At 35.8% G+C, this 25,553-nt stretch overlaps 3 protein-coding genes across 6 annotated transcripts in view; all 3 read right to left on the bottom strand.

Annotated features, from left to right (window-relative positions):
- Window positions 1-189: 189 nt before the first annotated feature.
- Window positions 190-10,903, bottom strand: LOC114528113. 3 transcript variants are annotated; one of them, XM_028549706.1, is made up of 20 exons: window positions 10,662-10,903; window positions 9,108-10,052; window positions 8,629-8,961; window positions 7,850-8,182; window positions 7,322-7,669; window positions 7,058-7,219; window positions 6,780-6,920; window positions 6,019-6,309; window positions 5,508-5,906; window positions 4,817-5,215; window positions 4,156-4,449; window positions 3,679-3,966; window positions 3,124-3,450; window positions 2,940-3,029; window positions 2,307-2,528; window positions 2,003-2,129; window positions 1,551-1,735; window positions 961-1,051; window positions 659-706; window positions 190-448 (listed from the first exon to the last, which is right to left on the bottom strand). In XM_028549706.1, the coding sequence occupies exons 1-19, from the start codon at window positions 10,720-10,722 to the stop codon at window positions 685-687; spliced, it is 5,058 nt and encodes a 1,685-aa protein (XP_028405507.1). In that variant the 5' UTR covers window positions 10,723-10,903; the 3' UTR covers window positions 190-448; window positions 659-684. The 3 variants fall into 3 exon arrangements, with proteins under 3 accessions (XP_028405507.1, XP_028405503.1, XP_028405506.1); XM_028549702.1 differs by lacking the exon at window positions 659-706; XM_028549705.1 differs by lacking the exon at window positions 659-706 and having other exon boundaries at window positions 2,946-3,029.
- A 2,007-nt stretch (window positions 10,904-12,910) lies between these two features.
- LOC114528266 lies at window positions 12,911-15,121 on the bottom strand. Its single transcript, XM_028549897.1, has 5 exons — window positions 14,740-15,121; window positions 14,067-14,396; window positions 13,683-13,773; window positions 13,389-13,446; window positions 12,911-13,126 (listed from the first exon to the last, which is right to left on the bottom strand). Exons 1-5 carry the CDS (start codon window positions 14,834-14,836, stop codon window positions 13,118-13,120), a joined length of 585 nt encoding a protein of 194 aa, XP_028405698.1. The 5' UTR covers window positions 14,837-15,121; the 3' UTR covers window positions 12,911-13,117.
- Window positions 15,122-15,195: 74 nt separating this feature from the next.
- The window catches only part of LOC114528261 (dedicator of cytokinesis protein 9-like), a 20,861-nt gene continuing 10,503 nt past the window's right edge, over window positions 15,196-25,553 (bottom strand). For both annotated transcript variants that reach the window (XM_028549889.1, XM_028549890.1), the window contains 33 exons: window positions 25,410-25,479; window positions 25,009-25,131; window positions 24,834-24,905; window positions 24,565-24,678; window positions 24,426-24,458; window positions 24,213-24,296; window positions 23,959-24,123; window positions 23,568-23,672; window positions 23,165-23,480; window positions 22,882-23,026; window positions 22,604-22,642; window positions 22,177-22,271; window positions 21,965-22,071; window positions 21,847-21,891; window positions 21,597-21,689; window positions 21,408-21,464; window positions 21,200-21,244; window positions 20,845-20,925; window positions 20,658-20,765; window positions 20,239-20,316; window positions 19,899-20,036; window positions 19,688-19,745; window positions 19,461-19,573; window positions 19,096-19,218; window positions 18,837-18,950; window positions 18,445-18,588; window positions 18,203-18,244; window positions 17,811-17,979; window positions 17,656-17,732; window positions 17,400-17,513; window positions 17,193-17,293; window positions 16,949-17,084; window positions 15,196-16,729 (listed from right to left, as the gene is read on the bottom strand). In XM_028549889.1, the coding sequence (XP_028405690.1) occupies window positions 16,676-16,729; window positions 16,949-17,084; window positions 17,193-17,293; window positions 17,400-17,513; window positions 17,656-17,732; window positions 17,811-17,979; window positions 18,203-18,244; window positions 18,445-18,588; window positions 18,837-18,950; window positions 19,096-19,218; window positions 19,461-19,573; window positions 19,688-19,745; window positions 19,899-20,036; window positions 20,239-20,316; window positions 20,658-20,765; window positions 20,845-20,925; window positions 21,200-21,244; window positions 21,408-21,464; window positions 21,597-21,689; window positions 21,847-21,891; window positions 21,965-22,071; window positions 22,177-22,271; window positions 22,604-22,642; window positions 22,882-23,026; window positions 23,165-23,480; window positions 23,568-23,672; window positions 23,959-24,123; window positions 24,213-24,296; window positions 24,426-24,458; window positions 24,565-24,678; window positions 24,834-24,905; window positions 25,009-25,131; window positions 25,410-25,479 (3,358 nt within the window). In that variant the 3' untranslated portion in view covers window positions 15,196-16,675. The remainder of the gene's footprint in view (window positions 16,730-16,948; window positions 17,085-17,192; window positions 17,294-17,399; window positions 17,514-17,655; window positions 17,733-17,810; window positions 17,980-18,202; window positions 18,245-18,444; window positions 18,589-18,836; window positions 18,951-19,095; window positions 19,219-19,460; window positions 19,574-19,687; window positions 19,746-19,898; window positions 20,037-20,238; window positions 20,317-20,657; window positions 20,766-20,844; window positions 20,926-21,199; window positions 21,245-21,407; window positions 21,465-21,596; window positions 21,690-21,846; window positions 21,892-21,964; window positions 22,072-22,176; window positions 22,272-22,603; window positions 22,643-22,881; window positions 23,027-23,164; window positions 23,481-23,567; window positions 23,673-23,958; window positions 24,124-24,212; window positions 24,297-24,425; window positions 24,459-24,564; window positions 24,679-24,833; window positions 24,906-25,008; window positions 25,132-25,409; window positions 25,480-25,553) is intronic.

Here is a 25,553-nt window from a genome sequence, read left to right as displayed (position 1 = left end):
CTACATGTTGTTTTACAGCTGCACGCATGCGTGGTTGTTCATTTTAAAGGCCTGAAGGACCACGAGAACTCTCAGTTGCGCTAACGACCTCACTCGCCTCAAAAAAGCAGCTGACTCTGACTAAAAGACTGCTTGAGGTAATCAACCTGTGGCATTCGTGTGAGGCTGGATTAAAGTTCTTGCTGTATGACACCAGTTGATATTCGCAAAAAACAGTCCAAAGAACTAATTTTGTACCTGCATTTCTTTTCTTCTTAGGTAAAAAAATGTTTTGCTGGTAAATTTTTTTTGGTTCCCTGTCAAATTTCAGCTATGATCCTTCTTTTACTGTTTTACTCTTTTACTGTTTTAGTCTTACTATTTGCTACCATCCTTCTTTTACTCTCACTTGATGTCTTTAACTCGAGTTTGCAGTGACTGCATGCATGGTGTGTTGACGTTGTATTCTCTAAGTAATGAAATAAAATTTTAGATCCGGTGTACTGAAAAAGTGCTTAGTTTATATCTCAGAGAATCTATTGTTTTTTTCAGAATAAGGTCGGGATGTGCAAGAAAAGGTAAAAAAAATAATAGTGTAATGACGGTCTGCGTAACTAAGATATGGTCAGAATTTAGTTTAACGTATTTTGCAATTATGTATATAGATCAGTAAACTCACGGCGTTGTAATTTTCCTCTCAAGTTTTTACGTTTTGGAAGAAGAAATTCTAAAACGACAATGCAGAATGTTCATAAAATAGAGCAACACCTTATTCATACGAATTTGAATACTTCAGAACTGAAATGTGATTAACATGTGTGAGTATCAAAATGTTTATAATCTGTTTTTCCTCCAAGAATCACTGATATGGAAAAGCTATTATGATCTATATCCTCTAAAATTCACAATATAATGTCTTGCATGGAAAATGGACTATAGTCTAGCATGAAATCTTATTGTTAAAAAAATGTAAAAACATACTTTCTTGAACGTAACCAGTACAACCAACAAACGAAGATGAAAACAACCAGAAGTACAGGTAATACTGGCAATATGTAACTTGAGAAACGTCCTTGGAAATAAAAAATATCTCAATTATGTCGTTTTGAAGACTTTTCTTCAGTAAAATTAACAGCTTTGCCTGAAAACAGTTATTATTAAAATATATTTCGATTAATCCACGAGCGACAAGATCGATTTTTTAATCATTCAGCGAAGGAAACTTCCTTCCATTTTGGTTCGTTGAGATCAGTTAAAACAGCTAGCCCTTGCTTCATAAGATACTCAGAGTCGCAAAAATTTCAGGGAATAGACCTTTCGGTAATTACGTCACAACATTTAAGGTGGTTCCGAATTGAAAACGTTGTGATGTTAAAATATGACGTATTTACCAAAAAGGTCTATTAAAAAAGAAGAACTTTGTGGGATTATACAGAGTTAAGCCGTCCATTCACGATACACCGCTGGAGAACAATTTCACACGCAAGTCTTATCTGACATGTTTTGTTGTATCAACACCTCCAATACTCGAACTTCGTATGTCTATAATCTCATGTTTGTTTAGCACTCACGTGATTGTTTTAGTTTGATGTCTTTCATCAAGGATATTTGTGTGCTGGTTGTCTCCGGTATTTTATCATCCACATTACATAAATTCTCGGAAAAACATTCAACTCCATAGCAATTGTCATCAATAGAGTAAGCAACATCACATTTACCCAGACTGCAACACTTCTGGACACACTGCCTCATATTTCTGTCAAGAAATAACCATGGAAGGTTGTAACTCCTCAACAACTTCAGTTGTGTTCCATGCATAATTTGTATACTGTGCCATTGCGGTCGGGACATTGCATTCTGTGCAGTAGTTTGAAAATGTTGCATCTTTGGTCAGATTAAGTCACGAACATCAGCAGTTGCGTCAGTTGTTCAGGCAGCTAGCTTGTTATGGTTTTCTCGTTCCTTGCGTACTTCAAATAAGATATTTTATGGCGGTGTTTTTGTATCCGATCATTTAACTTACTTTGTTCTTCCGAGAAATGTGTAGTTTCCTGTCTCAAACCCACCAAGAAGAGTTTTGTTTCTATAAACATGAAACTCGTTAAGACTTTCCAGTGGACATTGACTCGTGGATGTCGATAGCTCAAGTTCTGCAAAATAATAGTAAAGTTGTTTATTTAGGTTTATAGAATGCATAAAACTACTAATAGTATCAAACGTTGTGCGAGTCATTGAATTTAAAGTAAAGGAGTAGTAACTTAGAATTTAGTTTATTACATATATCATTTTGCAATGGTCTTACCGTTTTTAAAGATTGACTAACCTACCTTGTGTATGTCCAGAATCTTCATATCTGGCAATGTAAGCTAATGTTGACGTAGTGTTCAACGAGTCTGCGCGAACCTCTTGACATGCCGTCTTGTTATTTGAACATTGAACTGAAAAACATCTTTTGCCTTGAATCAGAGCAGCGTCACATAGTGGGGTATTGCAGCATGCTGATACACAGTCTTGAATATTACTTCTCTCTCCGTTATCACTAAATGTTCCTATAAGAAGAGAAAATTAATGACTTAAAAGAAACTATCTCGTGAAAAATTACTGGTAAATTGCAGTAAACCTTCGAATCATTAATCTCTCTTGATGGTTTTGATCGCTCTCTCACATGTCAGATTTGGAAGACTGAGGAGACAATAAGGCTTACCGACCCATGCATGCAGGGTCTAGCTTCATTAAAGACATGGTAAACTTGGTGACATAATTTATAGTGTATGGTTTCTCATATCCCTCCAAGAAAGGCCACGATGTCTGGAAACTTAGACACATAAGATAAAACGAACGAGTTCCAAATGATAGAGATCAGTGGAATGATAATGGTGAAAGACAAGTTTGATTATGGACGCATCACGCATGATAGGAAGAGTAGTTTCTATTTGCGGCAGAAAAAGAAGAAAATATACCTTCACCTCCATGTAGTTGGCCAATCAAAGTTGTATTTTTTTTAATTGATGCAACCACACATCTTCTTTCAATTTCACTGCGTGTGTAATCTAAAGTTGAAAAAGATATTTGTTATATAGGATGGTTGTTTAGGAATGTTGATTCAAATTTATTGATATGTCAAAGTATACATTAGTTTGTTACCTTTGCTGTCATCGTTGTTATCGTTGTTATGAATGAATGATACGGCTGGATAAGCATTGAGCATATCAATGCTGGATATAAAGGCTGGTCGTGTCTGACATAAATCAGAATTATAACATTTCACAGAGTAACAAAGCTTTCCCAACATGAACGCAGCGTCAATATCTTTTTCTTTACAGCACATTTCAATGCAATCCTCCATATTGTCGACTTGACCCAAATTCTTGAATTTCCCAGAATGCATACCCATCTTTAGTGTGGTGTTAAAGTGTGTTTCTCCAATTTGACACGATCCATGCGATGCATCAGATCTACGATTCTGTTTGGCTGTAAAACAAAAAAAATATTCGATATTTTTATGATACAGTATCAATCATAATATTGACTAGGTTGAATATATCGTAAAATAAGTCTAATAACAAATCCTGTAGTGATTGTGACTTCTCGTGTATGTTCTCGTTTGCAAGTACAAATATAATTGAATTTGTTACCAGTCGCGTAATTTTTGATTCAAGAAATTCAGTTAAGCTTAATTGAAAAGACAAAGCCACTCACACTCGTCTATCGCCAGTTGTGGTCTTTTAAAAGCTATTTGTGGAACAAAACGAGTTTTTCTTGCTTTCCTTGCATGACAATGATCCAGATCATTGCAATGAACCGTATAACATCCTTGATCGATGCGAAAGGCGAGATCACAGTCATGTTGTTCACAACAATATTTCATACATGTACTCATTGATTCCGTGTTACCATTGGAATAAAATATTCCTGCGTCAATTCCGCCTGTCAATGTGTAGTTCACTAATGTTTCACCATTCCAACATGAAGACAGCGAACGTGCGTCTGTGAATATGAAATAAACATAACGTCGTAGTTGCGCTTATAAAACTACTGAATAAATAAACGAACAAAAAGATTTATCATTGTCGTTACGGTACAATGTGCTGATAAATGCGATCCAATGTTTTTCCCACACGAGGTTCAATGAACTGCACAATCATGCACCATGGTAAACTTTCAAAACAGAATTACCTGCAGTATTATTTTCCATTTTAGGACTCATATAGGCCAAGCGTGGTCGATATTTCCTCACATGCTTCGCTGGCGTAGTTCCACATAAATGTTTTGTTTTGCACTGAACTCCATAACAATCCTTTCCCAACATAAATGCAACATCACAATGTTTTTGTTCACAGCAAAAACTAATGCAGTGACTCATGTTGTCTTTCTCGCCAAAGTCTGTAAAATTTCCGGCGTGAATTCCGCCAAACAATGTCACATTTTCGTAGATCTTGCTTGTTTCGCATCGTCTTAACAAAACTGGTTCTATGCATACAATTGGTACACAACAGTTAGCATACAACAAAGAAAACTTGGAAACGTTGAGCACTTTCAGATTGTGGACACTTCAATTTGTTGAGCACTTTATCAAGAAGACAATTCTATATCCAAAAATTTGCATTACTCTTTACAAAATTGCATATTACAATTCTCTGAAAAGCAAGAAAGGCTGAGAATGGCTACGGAATGCCCTTGTCGGAGGTTTTTATTGCTATTAGCTGTAACCCTAGAGCCCAATCAATCTAACGATTGTTGAATAAGAATAGAAATAATAATTTTTATGCTTTACTTTTATCTTTTTTTCCTAGATGGTAGACTCAAGTGGTATTGCTGCTGTACTGCACATACCAACCTGGTTGGGATGACGTCAAATGTGTTATGAACGATAGCCTCGGATTAAACCCAGAATGCACTGCTGGTGCAGTATCACATGATTCCTTGTTGTAACATGCGACTGTGAAACAAAAATGACGGACCATGAACGCTGCAGAACATTCAAGCTGCTGACCACAATATTCTATACAGTCAGGCATATTGTTTACTTCTTCGTGATGAGTGAAATTTCCAGCATCAATACCACGTGTAAACACGCGAGATTGTGGAGAGCTGTGTTTGTAGCGAGTTCGATTTGAGTCTTTCGTTGATTTCAAGATAATGTTTTCCTTCAACGCGCTGCTTTTGTTTACTTTCCGTTGATGATTTGATTGAGTTGAAAATGGTCTGGTCTCGTCAACGTTAGGTTTCTCTTTGCCTTAGGAAATTAATGAAAACTTTTTTTAGAAAAAAAGAGCGTGGTCGGTAAATTTAGTCTGCTGCAAAATATAATTCCTTCTACACCATGTTAAAAGGTTTTCTATTGCTATTGGATCTAGCGCAACAGAGGAGGAGGGGGGGGGGTTAGAAGCTGCTGCCTGGATAATGTGATATCTCAAGTGACCTTGCGTTGTTTTCAAATGCGCCCGATCCTGGAACAAATTATACACCTTCCTTCGATACGATTATTATGTTACAATTTCCAGAAACAGCTATAACGAGACACTCACCTTTGTATGATGACATCGATGATGCTAAGCGTGTTATGACGGATAGTTGAGGATTATATCTAGAATTCACTGCAGGTATGGTGTCACAGGATTTCTTGCTGTAACACTTGACAGTTAAACAACGATTACGAACCATGAACGCTACAGAACAGTCTGGTTGTCGACCACAGTGAAGTATACATTCCGTTATATCATTTACTTCTCCTTGATTTGTAAAATGCCCAGCTTTTAGGCCATGAATGAACACACGAGATTGCGGAGAGCTGTATTTGTAGAACAACTTTGCCGAGTGGAATTTTAACTCAGTTTCAGAGCTTGGGAAGGCCTGTAGACGTTCTTTGCTTTTTCTCGCCAGAAATGGTTTCTCTTTATGCTGTTGTAAGGTTAATTGAGTCGTTCCTGATAATTAGGAGAGATAATAATGTTGTGATAAGTGTAGCAGTTGTTGGGGTTGTTGGTAGCATAGTTGAGTCCAATGCGAGTATAACTCCAACAATTTAACAACACTTACCAATGATTTGGTAAACACTTTTTGAAGAATCAGACCCCATGCCATCCACACACAACTTTGACACGCCATTTTTCTTGTATGATGTAGTTTCCGAATTCCCAGCTAAACATTGTCCTCCGTCTCGTAAAGCAAACAACGCGTGTCCTTGAGAAATGGCTGCCTCAGCACATTTTAATAATGAGTTATTTCGTTCTTTATATTTTTCTTTGATTCGTCCATCAGTTGATTCCAACGTTACAAAATTTTCTTCTTTTTGAATTGCTTTCCAACAACCATGATCGACTACAGTTCCTGATATAGTAAATAGCAAACAGAATCATCTTTAAATAACACAACTTTGCCGGTCAACTTAAACAATGCAATAGTGGTGATTGTTGAGATGATTGCTACTGCATCAGTAGTTTACGGAGCATCGCTTCTTTTTAGAGTTCTAGTTTTTGTGATCTCGTTCGTCTGATCGTGCAGGACAAAAATCATTTGCTTTTAATAAATGAAACTTTGGCAGAGTATTGATGGTTGGGATAAAATTTGATATTAAAGTTTTAAACTTTTACATTTTATAAAAACTGTATGTGCATGGAAATCTTACATCTTGTCCTCGCAACAATAATGAATCAATATACGTTTTTCGACGAGGTTATATTTGATCATAGATTAATTTGTATTTCTTCATTTTCGGATGTTTAGCTGCGATATATTTTTCCAACATTACTGACTTATCAGGCATGAACTGGGGCACAGGCTGGCCGATGCTCACTTACCGTTTTCCTTTACATGATAAACATGATTGGACACGTAATTTCCAACACCCTCATGACAACTGCGCGACTTTCCATGTGCTTGATACGTTTTCCCCTCACTTTGACCGCTTCGGCATTCGCCGCCATTGTGAAGAGCAAATACTGAAAATATATCAAACATGCATTTATGAAATATTCATATTGTTGCGAAAACATTGTTTCTTAGCATGCATGTTTCGGACGGTAGAAAAAACACAAACTCGGAATGTAGCTATAAAGAGATCGCTATATGTTTAAACCTTTGAAATTTCTCTTCCTTGCTGCCATGGCGCATTTCGTTATTTTATTTCTTCTTGATTTGTAAGAGCCTTGCAGAAGATCATCTGTTCCCTCTAATGACATCAAACTTTGCAATTTTTCATCTTCATGCCAACATCCTAGATCTTTGTACAAAATCTTGCCTGGAAATTTCGTATTGAAATAAGGACAAATTCAGCTAGTCTTTTTATTATATATAAGCATTACTACATTTTCATAAAGCTAGATTTGAAATATTTACAAACCTTTGATTCGAACTTTCTCAGAAGGTGTTTTCCAGTTGACATAAACCACCTGAGAATGTACATCCTTTGCTTTCCGCGGCAGGCAAGCTGTGTAGGTTTTACATGCAACTAAGAAACAATTATTTCCTAAAGTCATAGCAACATTGCAATGTTTATCTTGACAACAATATCCCGCGCACTGATGGTAGCTCGATACAGCTCCTTTGTCCGTGAATTTTCCTGCTCGCAATCCTCCCAGAAGATTAACATTAGTGAATACTTTGCTTACATTACTCGCCTTACAGAACCAGGACACTTGTTCTGGTTGTTCTCCTTCTGTGTAAGTTAGTGATTTTATTTTACCTAAATCTGGACAAAATTCATGTTTTAGAAAGCAGAAAAAAGTTAACGTGATCAAAACTGTTTTATTCAGTAACCGGATCTGAAGTTACCCAGAGCTCGAGCTATTCAGTTTTTGTAGAACCGGCCCCTGGAGGCTCTAAATATCTGGCCTTAGATTTGTTTCTGAAAAAAGCAAAATAGATATACCTATGGTTGGTTTCACTGGTTGCCCGAATCCTCTAGAGACAAAAGCGAGTGACACTTTCGTCTTAGGATGCGTTATTTCCACAGGCTTGCACGACTCTTCATCTTTACACTGAACTGAGTAACAAATGTCGTCTACCATGTATGTCACATCACATTGTTCTTCATCACAACAATATTTCGCACATTCCTTCAAGGTTTTAACAACACCATGTGAAGAAAAGAATCCAGCGGCAATGCCTCCGTGTAATGTCTTATTCTGAATCAGTTTGCTGTAACTGCAGTATCTTTTTAGGCTCTGATTCTCTCGGCCTTTAGTATGGGCTTGGTCATATCCTGCAAAATATAACCTCTAGTTTATTTTAAAGTTTAATGTGTGCTTCACGACTTTTACGAAACATTACACATATCTGGACAGAAGATGAATAAAATACTATATGCTGAAATTGAGGTATTGTCCATTGAATATCAAATAGTGACAATATAAACCCTGACATTCACGCTACATAAAGTCATAAACCATGTCAGAATATGTATATGAAAGATTAGTGAGACTACGCATAAGCAGAATCAGGCGCCCATGGTGTAGCCTGCTGACCAGCCTCGTCTGCATGTGAATTCATATTTTCAATGTACTAAAACTTACTGTCGCAAGTGATGGAAGATGCAACTATTTACATGTAGCTACACATAAGGCAACATTTCTTTCAATGAAGAACGGGATTATTGAGCGATGGAGGCAGAGTAGTTAAGGAAGGTTCGATATGAAATTAGATACAAACCATGTCTACGACGAAAGACACGAGCCAACCTCGGATGGTAACTGAGTGATTTGGCTTCTCGTGATTCACACAATGTTTTGTTGTGACACTTCACGAGAAAACAACTTTCTTTCAACATAAAAGCAACATCACAACTTTTTCTTGAACAACATTGATAAATACAATCATCTATTGTCTTTGCCTTTCCTTCCTCCAAGAATTTTCCTGCGTTTAGACCAAATTTCAATGTTTGATTGTACTTAACATCGCCAACATAACAAGTGTCATCCGGACTTTCATCTCGTTTTTTTCCAATTTCTACGACTATTTCTTGCGTTAGAAGACTATACTGGTCTAAATAAAATATAACAAGGTTTGTAATGACGTGATATGAAGTCTTTTCGAGTTAAGTCGTCACGTTAACACACAGGGTAAAAAACGTTACGCATTGATTTGCATGGTAGAGAGAGTACAAAATATATTACTTGACGGGTGCTTACCCGATGAACTTGAAATCGTGGATACATTTTTGGTCCGATTTGCCTGTAATTGCGGTTTGCTTGAATTCCGGTTTACTGAAGTATTATTTACTCTGAGTTTCTTTGAATCATCAGCAGAGCCGAGAGTGTTTTGAACTTTTTGATCTGTATTTGCGTTTCTTATTCTTGACTCGTTTTTATTGTCTGAAGATTTTAAAACAAGTTTTAATTCCTCAAAAGCTTGACCAGAAGTTTTCTGTTTTGCTGAATTGCCAACATTAGCACTTGTTGTCATTATGTTATCTGGAAAACCGCCATCTTTTGTGTTATTCGCCAATAAACCTTTTCTGTTCTCCCATCGAGTATTGTTTCTTGGAAATAATTTTATCCGATCTACCGACGTCCCTTCATTAGCCCCAAGAGTTGTGTTATTCAGTTTTGTCGTTATGCCCAATAATGCTGAAACATACTCTGCTTGATCTGCTGTGGAAATTCTGAAGTAATCGTCTTGTTGGTTTTTAGTTGAATTTAAATAATTTAGTAGTTTACTTGCATTAAGCGTGGCTGTAACACTACTGTTCGTAACAGCTGTAGAAAAACTCCCCTGTCTTGTTTTATACGGTGGAAGAGGTGATTGTCCTAGAAATGTTTGTCTTGATGAGGATGTTTTGTTTATTCTACGAACTTCCTTTAGCTTTGGATCTCTCTTGGTATCTACGTCAATGCTTGAAGCATTGTTGTTCAGTTTTCTAGTTTTTATCACGTCTTTCAAAAGCAAATACGCCTCATGATAGAGACTTTGAAGATCCTTCCGCTCCAGAAGATTATTTTTTTGTGGTAACTCATTCGTAACGTTGCCGTCCGAAGTAATATTTCTAGGTTTTTCTGACGTCGTATATTTTCGCATTGAAAATGATCTATTTTGTGTCTTGTCACTTGTGTTTGAAGTATTAAACAATGGTACACCTTAAACAAAAATATTGTGAGCAACTTTGAAATACGTCGTGTTTCACCACGAGAACCTCTCCGCAAATGCCCTCGGAACTGCATTGCGTGGGTAAGGTAACTATAACATAACATTGGGGCTCTAGAAATCATTAGAACCTCTTCAAAGTAGCTAAGAATGACAGTGTCAGATTTTGAACTATTCAGTGAAGAAAAACGGAAGATTGCCTTATACGCTAAGGTTTTAATGAATGAGGTGAGATTAATGACTATATTCTACTACATGCAATAACATATTCTACTATCAACATGTGAATAACAACAACAGAAGTTATTTATGTTCGTTGTTCACTGGTTCTTGTGAACATTACAACAAGACTGATCATGCTTGAGTATGTCGACTTCTTCATAGTCAGTTTACTTTTAGGCTGGCGGCTTGGCGCATAAAATGTACAAAATAAGTCGAATTGGACAATTGCTTAGATTATAATTGTGTAACTGCATCAAATGACGGATTCTCGGGGCAACTATAGACGAAGCCATCAAGCGAATGAAGCGATATCAGGCGTCTGGCATTAATATAAAAAGTAAAATGATTATGTTATACTGAGTTTGCATATATAAACTTACCAAAAACGGTGCCATAATAAATAAGCAAAGTAAATAAGAAATTGTAGCTATGAGATCTCATGAAGAAATACTTTTTGAATTCAAAACAAACTAATTCGTCTGTGTACGAGAAGTATCCAAATTATGCCGCCTTGAATTTTTACATCCTTGTCCAGGTACCAATTGAAGCTAAACACGCGAATGTCAAAAATATCACACCTTATTATAATATTGATCACAATTGAACGTCAAAAGTCAAAATTTCTGTTGAACTTCGACATATTACCAAGTTATTAGCAGGAAATCATGGTATTTAACTCGGGAAGCATAAACAAGATTGTGTCACCCTTGATAAATCAGGAATGATATCATCATTGCTGCCTTCTTGCAATTTCAAGGCGCTATAAAGTTTGAAAGCAGGAATATTTGATGCTATTTATTCTTGTCGTTTAAAAATGTGTCAAATTATTTTAAAATTACGTCTTGGCATTTTTCGATAACAAGGTTAAATTAAGCGATTCATGTCAAAATCTCGTTCAGTTGAGCGTGAAAAGAAATATGTCATTTCACAAACCAATGATTAATCACAAACAAGCAGATTTGATGCCTTGATCGACGGAGCTTAAAGTTGGAAGTATGCGATTGCTGGTACCAGGAAACGCTTTATGCGGCTGCTATCAGCACAGAATTATCAAACCAAATCTCCTAATTTTTCCCGAAATTGTTTTCAGGCACATGGCAATAAAACTATAAAACGTGGTAACAACACTATAAAAACGTACCATTCCTTTTCTGTTTTGAATATAGGGAACAAAAAAGAATATAAAAAGGGGTTCCGGGTAATTACCTTACCAGTATATATGTAAGCATGTGACCAACCGTGAAGAATAATGACCAAATCATGAGTTATAATACTGCCACATTGAGGAGACATGTATTTATGTACGTTTCCTTTCTATGACAAAGATTGTATCAAGTATGAACTAAAGATAATCAATCTACGATTGAAAGTAAATTTTCTGTAGGATATTTTTCTCTAATGTTTGAGACTTTGATCGTTAGCTGTGGTCTAGGTTTTTTCCCTTATAGTTTTATTTAGGTAAGCTGTTCGATTATAATCAAATCTACTTTTAAAGTTTCAATTAATTTAATTCTCTAAGTTCTTTTAACTGAACTCAAACTCATTCTTGCAATAATCCTGCTAAGCGTTTTATTACTACAATTTGTTTGTCAGTTTTGTTCCGACTTCTGGATCCTTAGGGTGAATTTCAATTGCTTGGGAAGTAGAGACAATCAAGCGAAATAATCCTAATAACATCAGCTGAACTGAACACATCGAAATCAATCGATCGCGCAGCATTTTGCACTGAACGGGATTCTCCCTTTACACTGCAACAGCTTTCTCTTTCTCTGACATAAAGTGGTCCCGTCAGGAATTCTATTTTAGGGGCAAATCCTGCAGCATAAATAATCAGAACTTTTACTTTTGGATAAACTTTAAAAGTGTTAACCTTCCTCTTTTTACCGAATTTGGTCAAATCTGAAAACCAACTCCCCCTTCCTCTCCTGCTGACTGCTCAATTGAACACATCCCCCCTTCCCCTCCTAGCGGCGCTAGACTGCTCACATACTAAACTTTGTTGGCAGAAGTTACCGCTTGCACAAAATACTATCTTTTTAACTGGAATGCTTCGTTCCGTTCCGGATTCGAGTTTGCATTTTATAATCTTGATTTTTAATAGAATCACGACGTATTCATTTTGATAAAAAATAATCCTTTTTTCTAACATTGATAAATTCAGTACCCTGTGTGATATAACGGGCACTATACGCATGCGTACCAGGCAATGGCAGCTAGGCATGCATGCAAAACAATGAGATTGTAGCACGCCAGATTTGACATGCAATGTGAGTTTTGTTTAACCTTTATAAGACATGACTAAATAGAGCAATTGCACAAAGTAGCATTTAGCGTTGTCGTATATTCTACAAGTGATTCACTAGCTTCTTGGCATGTATAAGCCTATATACTGCATTATCACCACTCAAACAGATGAGTTTTCAAAATTTTCAACATCATAGAATCAGTTGCAATTGTCAGTCGTTCAAATCAAGAGGTCTGTGGTACCACACAAGCAATTATAATACTAAAAGTTAAGATCTCAGCTTTTATTTCAAAAACTAAAGTGGTACGTTCTCCAAACCACAAGCACGATATGCTTAACTTGTGAATTCAACTTGCTCACATTTTTACGCATTAAACGTATGTCTAATTTGTTAACAATTTATATTTATATATGTTTTATTCTTTCTGAACGTTTTTAGTTTTATGATTCAAGAAATGACAGTTTTACTGCATGAGGAGCTACGGTTATATTTTAGTTGTTAACGGTTAAGAACAGGTACAATAGCTATATAGCGTACAAATTCTTATTCAATTATTAAATTCTGTTGACTCTTTATAAGCAGTTGTCTTTTTAGTACACCTAAAATATAGAAATAGGATTTATATTCAGTAGGCAAAAAGCCCAGACATCACATGACGTATACATACAATAATACATGGCTAAGATTCACAGTTAACCCGCCGTAACCCAAAATCCAGTTTGAATAATTATGTTTTCTATATCTATTTCATGTTTGTACTTCTTTGTTTCAATCCTACACCGCGCAGGGCCAAAGTGTATACAGCTTCGATATTTAGTTCAGTGCCAGTGGCTTAAATAGGCAAGAATCATGATTAGTTACCTGTGGTTCTTTCGACAGCTTTTCTCGTTCTTCATCGTCCTCTTTCTTTTCTCTGTATCTGAAGTCATTTAAACGAAAAGCTTTGAATTCGAAGCAAGATCTAGCTACCACAATTCAAATCTGTGGGATTTGAAGGACAAACACGTGCAGTTAATCTACTGACGTATTCCTTCGGTTGATTTTTTTTCTCAATTTAATGAATATTTATTCGCCTTTCCATTTTAATTGCTTTCCCATGACTTACATCTTCCAACACTATAATTAATGCATAGTTTACGTGTTTTTTCTACTTACTTCTTGACAAATACATATGCAATCCAGACAGTCCCAGAAAGTGCAGCGCCAAACATCGCCATCGCCATGATGACGTAGGCAGTGACGTAAACTAAAATCATTCAGTTTCAGATTTTCAGTATCCTACTCTCCAGAAAGAAACGTTTTGCGATTGTATTTTGATATTCTTGCATGCTCTCAAAAATAATAATTTTACCCAAATATAGCTCATGGGAAGTATATTTTGGAGAGAGCGACCCCCATCAACTATGCCACTGCGGTTTTAAAATGTATAGGAATTATTGTTATCGAGTTGAAATTTCTCTAAAATATGTGCGGTTCAATTTACCACGCCATAGAAGAATTATGCATGGGTTGTTTTAAAATATCAAAATTGTCAAATACCTTTCCTATTTTCATCGTTTCTAACCATCAATGACATTTGAACATCGTTAGATCGACCTTTCTTTTCGTTGTTTTCGATTTTACAGTTTTCAGAATCTTCACATTGTGTTGAAAAACATTTTGTATTGTTCACAAGATAAGCTAGTTCACATTTTTTATCCATACAGCAGAGGCCCAGGCATTCTTTCATATTTTGAACAGGACCAAGAAAAGTAAAATTAGCACGTTTTCTATGCAAGATTCCATTTGTAACGATATCGCTGTGTAACATGTCAGATGTCTTGCATGTGGGATGTTGCTCATCTGCAATCTTCGGTTTGTGATGAAAAACTGGAAATAAAATGCAGTAAAATTTAGATATAAATAAAAAGAAACCAGATTTGCTTAGCAAAACCCAAAACTTTTAATGAAGAAAAACATTTCGATAAATTCAAAATTTTAACAGCATGCATGAGGGGCAAATAAAATCTAAAAATGTCATTGTGCATGCAACAGTCCAGTTTCCGGGTATATATATTGCAACCGTATATTGATAATGAGATTGCAATGCATTGTGGTCTTCCAATATGAATACCTGCTCGCAATATCCACGTTACAAACAAGAGATACAATTTTATATTTTTGTGAAACGCGGAGCACTGCTGTAGAAGAAATAGTTCAGTACACATTTTACCTTTAGCATTTGCAGCAACTGCAGTTTCAAACAACACTAAAATAACCACTATGACAAAAAGACCACCCAGAGTTCCGTTCTTCTTAAAAGAGATCATTCTTGAGATTTACAATCAAGTTTCCAGTGAAAATAACAACATTTAAAGTTAACAAGAGGCTGAAGTCAAGAAAACAAGACTTGACAAATTAGTCAAGGCAGCATTTGAAATAACATCGTCCTTCTTCTCTTAAATATTTACGGCGGCTTAGGAAGATTTATGTTCTCTTGATCTCACTAGACGTTTAAGTTGTAACAGGTTGTTTCATTGTTTTGTTTTAGCCGTCAAAACATTTAAGAAGCGGTCATGGAGATATACGACAGGTAACCAGCGAGTTTGTCCGAAAACCTGTTTCTCTGGATAAATTAAGACAATATAAAATTGTATTCTGCTACCACGAAATACATTTCCGTTGTGATGATTGCTAGACTCTATAGGTTCGCAGTTAACGAACTGTCGATGTATATCATGGTTGTATGTATGATATGGAAACACTGTTTAATTGCTGTAAAAACATCACCATACTATGGTACCATATAAAATTGAATTATCGAGCTAGTTATACTGTATATAGAATTATATAAAGAATTATCGCGCTATATAGTTACGACCTTTTCTATAGAATGGTCAGCTACGTAACGACTATCATTCAATGTGCAAAATTTATAATAAATTTAACATTAGGTGTATTACATTATTTATATTTAATATTAAATATTAACAAATTTTGGTTTACATATACATAAGAAAATATCGTAAGTGCAGCTAAGTATTAACGAAAAGAACGAGGTGTTCCAGGCGGTAATCGATGACACCCGAACCAGAGACACAACTTATTCTGCTTGTTAAGATTCATTTTTGTTGGGTGTTTTCTTTAATTATATGTGACGCCTGCAATGCATTGTTGGTAGACCGACGATGTTACATGTTTCACGTCAAGAAATAAATTTCGTTGGAGTGCGCCACAAATTATAGCTATATATTACCCATATGTCATGCATACGGGTTGCAAAATACAATATATTTTCTTATGTAAAAAAACCCTTCTTATTTTGACTAACAAACCTAGCTAGTTATAGTTAGCATTTATTAATTATTTATCTAAAATACTATTGTTCAATTAAAATTTCTGGATTAACAAGATTGATTTACCTAATGTCAGGTATAGAAATTAAAACTATAACACAATTTTGGTAAAGATTTAGAATCAAATAAATAAGAATTGATAAACAAATATACTTTTGGGGGGGGGGGAATAAGCATTCAGTAACGCTAACAGCCAAGCATCAAAGGTTGAGAAATAAGCAGTGTCTGGAACTGAGAAAACTTTCATACAAGATATTTTAGAGATTCTGTGTTTTCATCAAGCTGTTACAGAATTCAGATACGATAAACAAACAGAAAACAAAATTTTTCAGCGTACTTTGAAGATTTACAAAGAAAAATTAACAACAAAATTCCTAATTGTCTTGTATGAAAGTCTCTGGCCGGAATTCAATATTCATTTTTAAGGAACACTTTTTGGCTGACACTGACGACCAAAGTCCCAGCTATTTTCAGATAAGTAAAGTCATCTATTCATGTATCAGTAAGACTGTATAATCTGAAAATTTATTATGATATATGAAAACCATCTCTGGCTCACTTGCATGCACCTGTTTTATAGACGTCGATCCCCGATGCATCGAATACAACTATGGACAGTGGATAAAGATATAATAAAAAGGGTTAATATGCATGGCCTTATCATCTCATCTACTGTCTTCATTGCATTCGAGGCCAACTAAACGTGACGTCTAAAAAAACGGCAACTTGGTAATTTTTGTGTATCCAGACACTGTAATTTAATTATATCATATGAGATGTACTAGCTATTAATGAACTTATCTTCACATGACACTAGGCTTTGGAAGAACCAATAGAAGACAGACTACAACTTGAGGAAGCCAGGTTCTACAATACAGACAAGACATTTTATATTTATTAAAAAAATTAAAACAAATTTTTATGCTGTCGAGTGCTAGCACTTTATAATTAATGTCTTAGGTATTGTATTATGGAAAAATTGGCTACCAAAATTATTACCATAAAACGCCTTTAACCAATCAGATTGCAGTACGTTTTTAATGCATATAATTAGGTGAAGAAACATTACAGTTCTTGACAACTTACTAAATCAATATATGAAGCCAACTCATGTCTCATAGAGGAGTATTTGTCTTTCAAATCTTCTTGGTACATTTTTTGGTCAGCTTGAATAAGCTGGTCATTCAAATCCAGAGCCGCACCGCAACAGCGAATAAAATCTCTAATGGAAAAGAATAACTATTTAAAAAGCATAGAAAATGCATTTTTTAAGGCAGCTAAATTTGCATAGAAACCCATCACGCATGTAAACAACCCCCTTGATATTTACCTGTAAACAACTTTAAGCTTCGAGACAAGTTTTGGAGGATGATCACGAACTACATTTTCATGAAGGAAAGCCTTAGCATATGCTAAAGGACCAGCATTTACCTTAAATAGTAATTAGAATTAATTAGAACACAATTTAGTTAGCATGCATTTATGAAAAATCTATAAATAAATGGGTTATTTCGTTTTTCTAGCATACATTACATACCTGAGTGCCAACACTTCCTTGAAGTTTCAGTTGTAATTTCTTCATATCAGGAGGGATCGAAATCGTCACTTCTGTTATTTCCTGAACTTTCTTGTGCATTTCATCAATCGCAACCTTTTAAGATAATCTAAGCCATCAGTACCGTAATTGCTAAACTTAACTTAACATGTAAGCCACTTCATTCCAGGTAAAGGCGGCTATCTATCACTCTGTATAAATGAACTTGTTACAATATGTTAACATGCACTTTACTGACCTCTATCGGAGTAAGTTCATATTGTTCTTCTTGAACGACCAAGATTCGTGTTTTGACGTATGGAAAGCAGTGAGATGCTGTGGGTGAAATGAATGCACATGTCAAAGATATTACAACGCACTCATGTTTCATGTAACACTAGGCGAAATTCTTACTCGTCAATATTGTCTTTCGTTTGAGTTGTTCCACGAGGGATCCATGACTTTTGCCAGTTTTAGTGAACGGGGTTTCAAATGAAAATCGTCGAATGTTGTTATTTCTCTCAAACACAGTTGGTCGCTCGTTTAACTCATCATCTTCAAAATACTGCACCACGAATGTTATCTACGACGGAATTAAGAATATACGCGTTTATTCTTCCTCAAATTTTCGAGCCAACATAAATTGGCCTCTCAGTGTGTCGTGTAGGTGATTTAAATTCCTTTCGTTTGTACTCATTTTAAAGATTATTGCATGCCATTTCTAGTGTCACTAAACATAGAACTTCTACAAAATCTTCACAGTTGTCTCAGTCACTCGCTACATAAGATGCTCTATACGTCATTACCTGAATATAATTAACCCCACTTTCTAACTTCTCAACGTTGACCTTAAGATAGACACAAAGCATTTAACAGTTTATACAAATTTCTATCCATTGCTTAATCAATAATTCTCCCATATTTTTTGAATGTCACGTCATCGAATGTCAACGAGCGAAAAAATATCGAGGATGTAGCCACAGTGTTGGCGAGAGTAGAGAAGATCTCGCTATATAACATTTCTGATATTAAATGAATAATAAATTACCTTAGCAGATTCCAGGATAAGTTTTACTTTACCACTTCCAAGCTTGGCGCTATAAAGTTTCTCCAATCTTGATGAAATTTCACTTAAACTTGTCACTTTCGGTTCTTTGTAGATAAACTGCTTTCGATTGTCCAAACCAAACTCCTGCAACATCGCAATTGTTTAATTATCAGCAAATGTTCTAAGAACGGTTGAGTCAAAAAAAATTAAGTATAGTCGCCATCTTTGGTGACATTAGTCTTTTAATCAATTGATTACAAGAAATCCTCGGAACTTTGAAGTTTTTCAAACGCTCAAAACAACGTAGGTTAAACAGGAATTCTGCACAATTCTCACGCTGTCGTTTAACGTCCGCATCGTCGGTTTAAAACCACATTTTATTCCAGACTCACCTCTCCGAAGAACGCCACTCGAAAGTAAGATCCAAGCAATCTTTTACGAGACGCCATTGCCGCCACAACTTTAGAATATGCTTGAGACAAGTTGTTGTAAGCAATTGACAATGCCTAAAGAAGGAGTAAATTTAAGGTCTACCGTTCGTCCAAATTCTTTCTAACAGGCGAAATAAAAAAAAAATGAATGCATGATGATCTTGATCGAGAACGAATTATTAAACAAAAATATAAAGATTTTCATATCATTCAAACTTACGTTAAAATTTCTGTCCTGTTCATAAACAGGGATAACCAGTTTATATATTTCACCAGTGACTTCATAACGTTCCGCCTGGGCAAGAAGATCTGCACTTCTCTCTAACAGTTCAACAAGATTGTTCTGCAAAAAAAGATACCCTAGTTAATATATCATTCTCTTGCAAGCACATCTGTGCATATTTGGCACAAAAAGATGGCTCTCTAGTGCAGAGCTCTCTTAGGGCTACTCATTATTGTTGTCTAGAGGTTCAGTTTTGGGGTTACTTATTCTGGAGGCCTACGGGTCTGGAGGTCTACGGGTCTGGGTCTGGAGGTCTACGGGTAATATATATAGCCGATGAGGGCTATCTTGGGGTAACTTACAGTGGCATATCTTTGTTCATTCACCAATCCTTCATCATTTTTCATCACACTTTCGTCTGGTACAATGTTTGGTGAGACATTACGAAATGCTTCACATCCTTCAGGATACGATCCTTAAAGATTTACAAATGAGCTGGCAGTGAGTGAAGTGTTCCAGTAAGAAATGGGATACAATTATTTACAATTGTCTCATTATATTCTGAAGATTCACAAATCTTTGCATTCACCTTTTCGTTTTAAATATTCTGCAACCAAAGCAGCGGCATGAATGTGACAATGGGCAGCCTTAACAGTAAATGTGAAAAAAAAAACTTTTTAGAATATTTTAAAACATTATAATACCAAAATACTCAAACGTTTGCCAGTATATCGTCATGTAACCCATGATTTTGTTGAGTATCGCAATAAAATTAAAATTTCAAATACACTATACCTTACCTCTGAATAATTGTTATGTTGTTCATGTATTGCAGCCATATTTTCCAGCCAGGTTTTGCGAAGCTCTGGTGTGCTCGAATATGACTTGGCTAAACTGTATTGCAGATCCACTAACATTTCCACATTGTCGCCATATTCCTGAACAAAGAAGCATAACATTCATGAGGTAATCTTTTTCAACACTGGCAGCAGCTGTATTTTACAAAGAAAAAATACGGTTGTGCACAATCCCCAAAGATTGCGCTGTCTTAATTGGCTAAAGCAACATTCATTTACAATTCTGGATGGAAATATTACAAGCTGGAAAAAGAAGTCTTATATGTGAAATTTTCTTCGAGACCTTCATTCGAGATGTAGCCTGAAGCACGGTGTGAACTTTCTTGATGAGATCTTTTACTTCAATATTAAGTGACGTGAACTACAGGAAAGAAAAAGGCAAATTATGAAGTACTGCGACTGGTCTCTTAAAATTAATATATTTTAGGTGTTGTGATATTTTGACAACAAATTTCGCTGCATCTTGATATGATATTGACGATGGATAATATGCTGAAGCGGGAAATCATGCTACGGGGCCTGCATGACTGGCCACACACCTACATATCTGCCTACACCTTTAGCATATTAACATTACAGTTATAGACCTTTTTCGTTAAAGTCTCCCACGTCTTGAACAATTAAGGCCCATAACCAAACTCAATGATAAACAGTGGAGATGTTCGCGGCTGAGTCAAGTGATTGCTGCATCACATGACTTACCTCTAATGCTTTATCGCCATTCACATAATTCCTCAAAGCAATTAATGATCTGCTCATTGAAGAACTATCTTGGCCCAAAGCAATCAACTTTGAGACAGCGACTAAAACCTAAAATAAAACAATTAATGAGAATCAAAAAGGATTAAAGACAGTATTTCTAAATTTGACAGAAAAGCTAAACCTTCACCTGCAGATGTACTCGAATGCAACCAGCCCCACCACTATATTCATAATTACTTCTCATTAATAAATACAGCAGTGAGTGAGCCTGAAAACAATAATAAACATAAGCCTGTTTTCCACTGAAGATCGATTGTACATGCAACAACATATATGATATACATGCAGAGTGAAATGAGTAACTAAAGCAGCGAAATAACAAATATTAGGCAGATTTTGCATGAGGACGTGAACGTTAAAAATGACGTGAAAATGGCGTGGTATGTTCATATGTATAGACGCACCACGCAACATTATTTTCGAAGAAGAATTCGTAAGAAAAGCCTTTAATATAAAATGATCCAATTATTTCGATATAATACCTGATGCCGAACCATTTCTAGCTTACAACTGCAACATCGTAGAACCTGCAAAACATAACCAAATTTGATTCATCAAATCTTAAAGCAAGTTATTGACGAGAGCGGGGTGGACGTGCCACCACAGAAACGTCTGGAACCCGACTGATCAGTCCGCCCCATGAACGAGAGCAAAACTCAAGAAATATTAACATAAAACGGCCACGGGTACCTCGTATATAAGACGACCACAGTGATCTCCCGCTCCTTTAAATAGAGCCGTTGGAAACTGATAAAAAAAGTGAAACAGAATATTAGTAAAATTAAAGCAAAACACAAAAGCTTCTTAATTTCCAAAATGGTGCATGCAGTTAGAAAGCGATAAGCACGAATTAGAACAATTAAGAAACGACGAAAATACCTTGTGGATAAATGATCTCAGACTAGCAAACACATGTTTTAGCATTATGTCAGATTGACCCACTTGCAGGAATGTCAAAAGAACACCAAAAACCTGAAAAACAGTTACACGAAGTAAATTACAATGATGATACAATGATGATACCTGATGCGTTTGAACTCCAAACTTCTTGGATTGCTTAAAATTCCTTAGTTTCCAATCTACTGCATGTATACCGATCTTCAATTTTGTACACAAGAACATACAGTACCTTACTCATCAAGACATTGTTTCCCTCGTCTTTTTCCATGTGAAACTGCGCGAAATAGAATAAGTTAGTTCAAAGATTTCGACACGTAACTACCAGAGATAGAATAGACCATATTTACCCGAAAGTGAGAGGAAAATAGCTCGACCAAATCCAGAACAACAAGGCCAAGCTCGTTTGCAAAATTTCCTTCCATTAGAACTCGAATTTGAGAATCAACATATGACACTGGAAAACAAGTTATAGACCTTGAATAAAAATGTCCGCGCTTTGACGAAGTTTTGGAGAGAAAAGATGTTGATGATTTGTCAACTGAACGGTTCACAAACGTACCAGCTTGATTTTGGCTTTTCAACGAGGCACGAGTTGGACGAATATTATCCTGATATTTTTGCTCCAAATACGATTTGGTGGCTTGCTTTGGAGAACTAAGAATAAAAGTAAAAATTCCTTTCTAAGTTGCCTTTGCCTCTGGGGGCAAGCCTTAAATATGCACGATAATCGCTTATATTTGTTTAACTGCGACAACAATTTTTTACCAGGTTTATATCAAACCCCAAGCAGTATAATCCTTTCAATTCAACTCTGACGAGTTCGCCGTATCAGAAATAAGTAAGTAGCGGAAATTCAGGTTTTCCGGACGAGAGATCTATTCATTATGAATTTCAAACGTTACACTACGAGAATAGGGAAGCCGTGACAAACAGTTTGAGTATTTAAAAATACTCAGAGTACAGTATTAATAGTGACTGCCTCTTACCTGGCCTTCCCTCGATATTGAAGATGTTTCACACTAAGTCTAAAAAATTATATCAAAAGAGATTAAAATAATTATCCCCTTGTCTAATATACTAAACTATACTGTGTTCAACGTTATTCACGAAAAATTCGCCATCGCATTGCTGTATTTTCGCCAGGCAACGATATTCAAAATGGCGGAGAGACGATATATGACTGGATAGATCGCACTGACGTTCTGGCAAATGAATAAATCCCCCTTAAAAATGAATGTGTTCGTTAATTAATTAATTAACTTACTGGAGCAAATCAAAGAAGTCAATAACAGACGAAAATTTTGATAACAACTTGTCCTGTTGAGGTCGTATAGTACTGAATGGGGTGTTCCAGGAATTTAATTTTGAATTTGAGCTCGAGATCTGCTTGAACCAATCCAGAACAATAGCTATATTTCGTCGTAAAAGAAAGAATACTGTTGATGATGGAATGAAACGCACCAAGTTTGCATTCAATATGACTAATGACTAGGTAATGAATCAATGAAATGAATAAACTTTTAATTAAACCAACAAACTGTACTCACTTTGTTCCAAATTCTTTACAATATACAACACACAGAGGACCAAATCTTTTGTTTCCTCGTCATCAAACGGAACCTGAGCATTGATTCTGCTGGCAGCTTCAGACAACGAGGCAATCGTTGTGGTTCGTGAGGAGATACTTGGAGGATATGAATCAGACCCTGAGGTACCGTCTGTATTTTGATCATTCGATGCAAGCATCGTTTGTGACGATGACCAGGTTTTCTCAGAATGATGACTGCCAGGGAACCTACCAGCGTGTTCCAGTGTGATGGTAAGAAATGGAAGATAGAGTGCCGCTATACGAGATTGTCTCTCCTATACAATGCAGAGCACCGTTTGGTGGTAAATACACAATAAAAAGATTCTTGTTATCCTCAAATGTAATGCAAAACAATTATCAACCTTTTCAGAATATCGATCATCCAATTCATGTTTGATTAATAAATCCCGAAGTATTCGAATAGACATTTTACGAATATGCCTTCCTCCTACGAGAGCTTGACTGACCTTAAAAAAATAACAAAAATTATAACATAAACGCAGAATTGAATTAACATTATACACCTCAGCACAACAATGAACAACACAGCAGAACAAAAGCATACTCTTATTTTAAATGACTTTATTTATATCATGGGGGTAAAATGGTAGGAAATCCAATTACCAGCTGTTCCTCAAATGAAACAATAAACAAGTGGAGTCGTTTTCACGAGATCACGTGGTTGAATTTAGCGAAAGCAATGTGTAATAAATACTTTATAAATACTGAGCAACAAATACCATATATATTTACCTGACGAAGAAGCATTCCACATAAAAAGTGATTTTTACAGTAGCTATCTGTGAGCTCAAAGTCGTACAGATCACCAAGTGCACGACAATCCAATGGTAAATTAAGCGGAATATAATGCTCATGTTGGCATATTATTTTCAGAAAATCAAACCTAAATTCCATCATCTGAAACAAAACATTTTCTTTATTTAATCACGGAGCATGCATGTGCAACATATGCGAATGCATGTCATCAGCAGAAATTAGAGTGTTACCTGAGTGTCGGCGTCTTTAAATTGTTCATTGTAGTATGATATCATTTGGAAAACAAACCCACGGTCTATGTAAGTAAAACAACCCTAAAATAATAAAATAGAATTTGAGTTTATTTGAGAAATCTCACAAATTAATCTCACAGTTATATTATCCACATTTCGGGCATTGCCAACACGAAATGCGATTGCTGTATTACAATACGACTTAGGTACCTTTACAAAATATGCCATGTGTATGTTTGCTTCCTAAAAAATCAAATAAATTTAGAAATTGGGCATTAACAAACTTCAGTATCACCAAACTCAAAACAGGATGGATACAATTATTGAATATACATTATTTGAACAATACCTTGGCAACATTTGCTTCATCCTTCAACCGTCGTAAGATTTGTGGTACGAAAAGTTGTAGTAGATGTTCCAGACTCTCATAAAATAACTTGCTGTATCTGGTTTCACGGTTACTCTACGAAAAAGGAGGAAAATACATGCAACTACATTCTGGAGAAAGTGGTTTACTTCTCTCAAGAAGCATACGTAGCTTTCGCTTCCTATAGTTGTATAACACGTCGCCGGAATTTAACAAGAGAGACACACGGCGATAACGTAAACAGCTCTGACCTGCAGTTTTCCATTTTGAATTAGTTCGCTTCCCATGCTTTTCAGTATTACTTCAAAAAACCACCAGGCATGCTGGAAATAAGAATATGAGAGCAAAGTTGATGCAAGCTCTTAATTTAACTGTTACCCTCGCAGTTAAATGGACTGAACAAAAAGGTACATGCAGTATACATACTTTTAAAAAACTTGAAGTTATCGTTGAATCTGCTCCGGGTTTCAAAAATTCCAACAGCCCTTTGGTTAGTTCCTCGTAAACAGTTTTGTCAAAACCAGATAACTGGTCAGTTACAAACGAATACTGAAACACAATGGAAAATTATTTTACTGAATTCATTCTATTACTTATTGTCTCTATGGTGATACCGAATAATTGGAACCGAACAGTGGAAAGAAACTTTAGCTGTACAAAGTAATAAGACCATGCAATCGATGTATGACTAGTATATATACACGCAGTATATATACTAGTCATACATCGATTGCATGGTCTTATTACTTTGTACAGCTAAAGTTTCTTTCCACTGTTCGGTTCCAATTATTGAAAGTATTACAGTTTGGGTGAAAGTTCCTACCTACCTTGACATAGGAATGCAGGACATCACTACGGTTCACATCATGAAGCTGCGATACAAATCTCACTAAAACTCTAAAAAATAAAATTCAAGTTGAGATGGGTTGCACCCTCTAGTATCGCAAATTCCATGCATCTAATCTTTTCTG

Source organism: Dendronephthya gigantea, unplaced genomic scaffold (genome assembly GCF_004324835.1).
Source record: "Dendronephthya gigantea isolate DGI-Jeju-01 unplaced genomic scaffold, DenGig_1.0 000048F, whole genome shotgun sequence".
In the NCBI taxonomy this organism is placed as follows: Eukaryota; Metazoa; Cnidaria; class Anthozoa; order Malacalcyonacea; family Nephtheidae; genus Dendronephthya; species Dendronephthya gigantea.
The sequence above is the reverse complement of the archived record's forward strand: the minus strand, read 5'-3'. Positions and strand labels throughout refer to the sequence as shown.

Coding starts and splice junctions, on each gene's coding strand:
- LOC114528113 (XM_028549702.1), bottom strand. CDS start 10,722: ATGAGATCTCATAGCTACAATTTCTTATTTACTTTGCTTATTTATTAT. Junction 8,183..8,628: donor TGTCTTTCGTCGTAGACATG/GTTTGTATCTAA, acceptor TATATTTTGCAG/GATATGACCAAGCCCATACT. Junction 1,736..2,002: donor ACATTTCTCGGAAGAACAAA/GTAAGTTAAATG, acceptor ATTTCTTGACAG/AAATATGAGGCAGTGTGTCC.
- LOC114528266 (XM_028549897.1), bottom strand. CDS start 14,836: ATGATCTCTTTTAAGAAGAACGGAACTCTGGGTGGTCTTTTTGTCATA. Junction 13,774..14,066: donor AAACGATGAAAATAGGAAAG/GTATTTGACAAT, acceptor GAATGATTTTAG/TTTACGTCACTGCCTACGTC. Junction 13,447..13,682: donor GCATATGTATTTGTCAAGAA/GTAAGTAGAAAA, acceptor AAATGACTTCAG/ATACAGAGAAAAGAAAGAGG.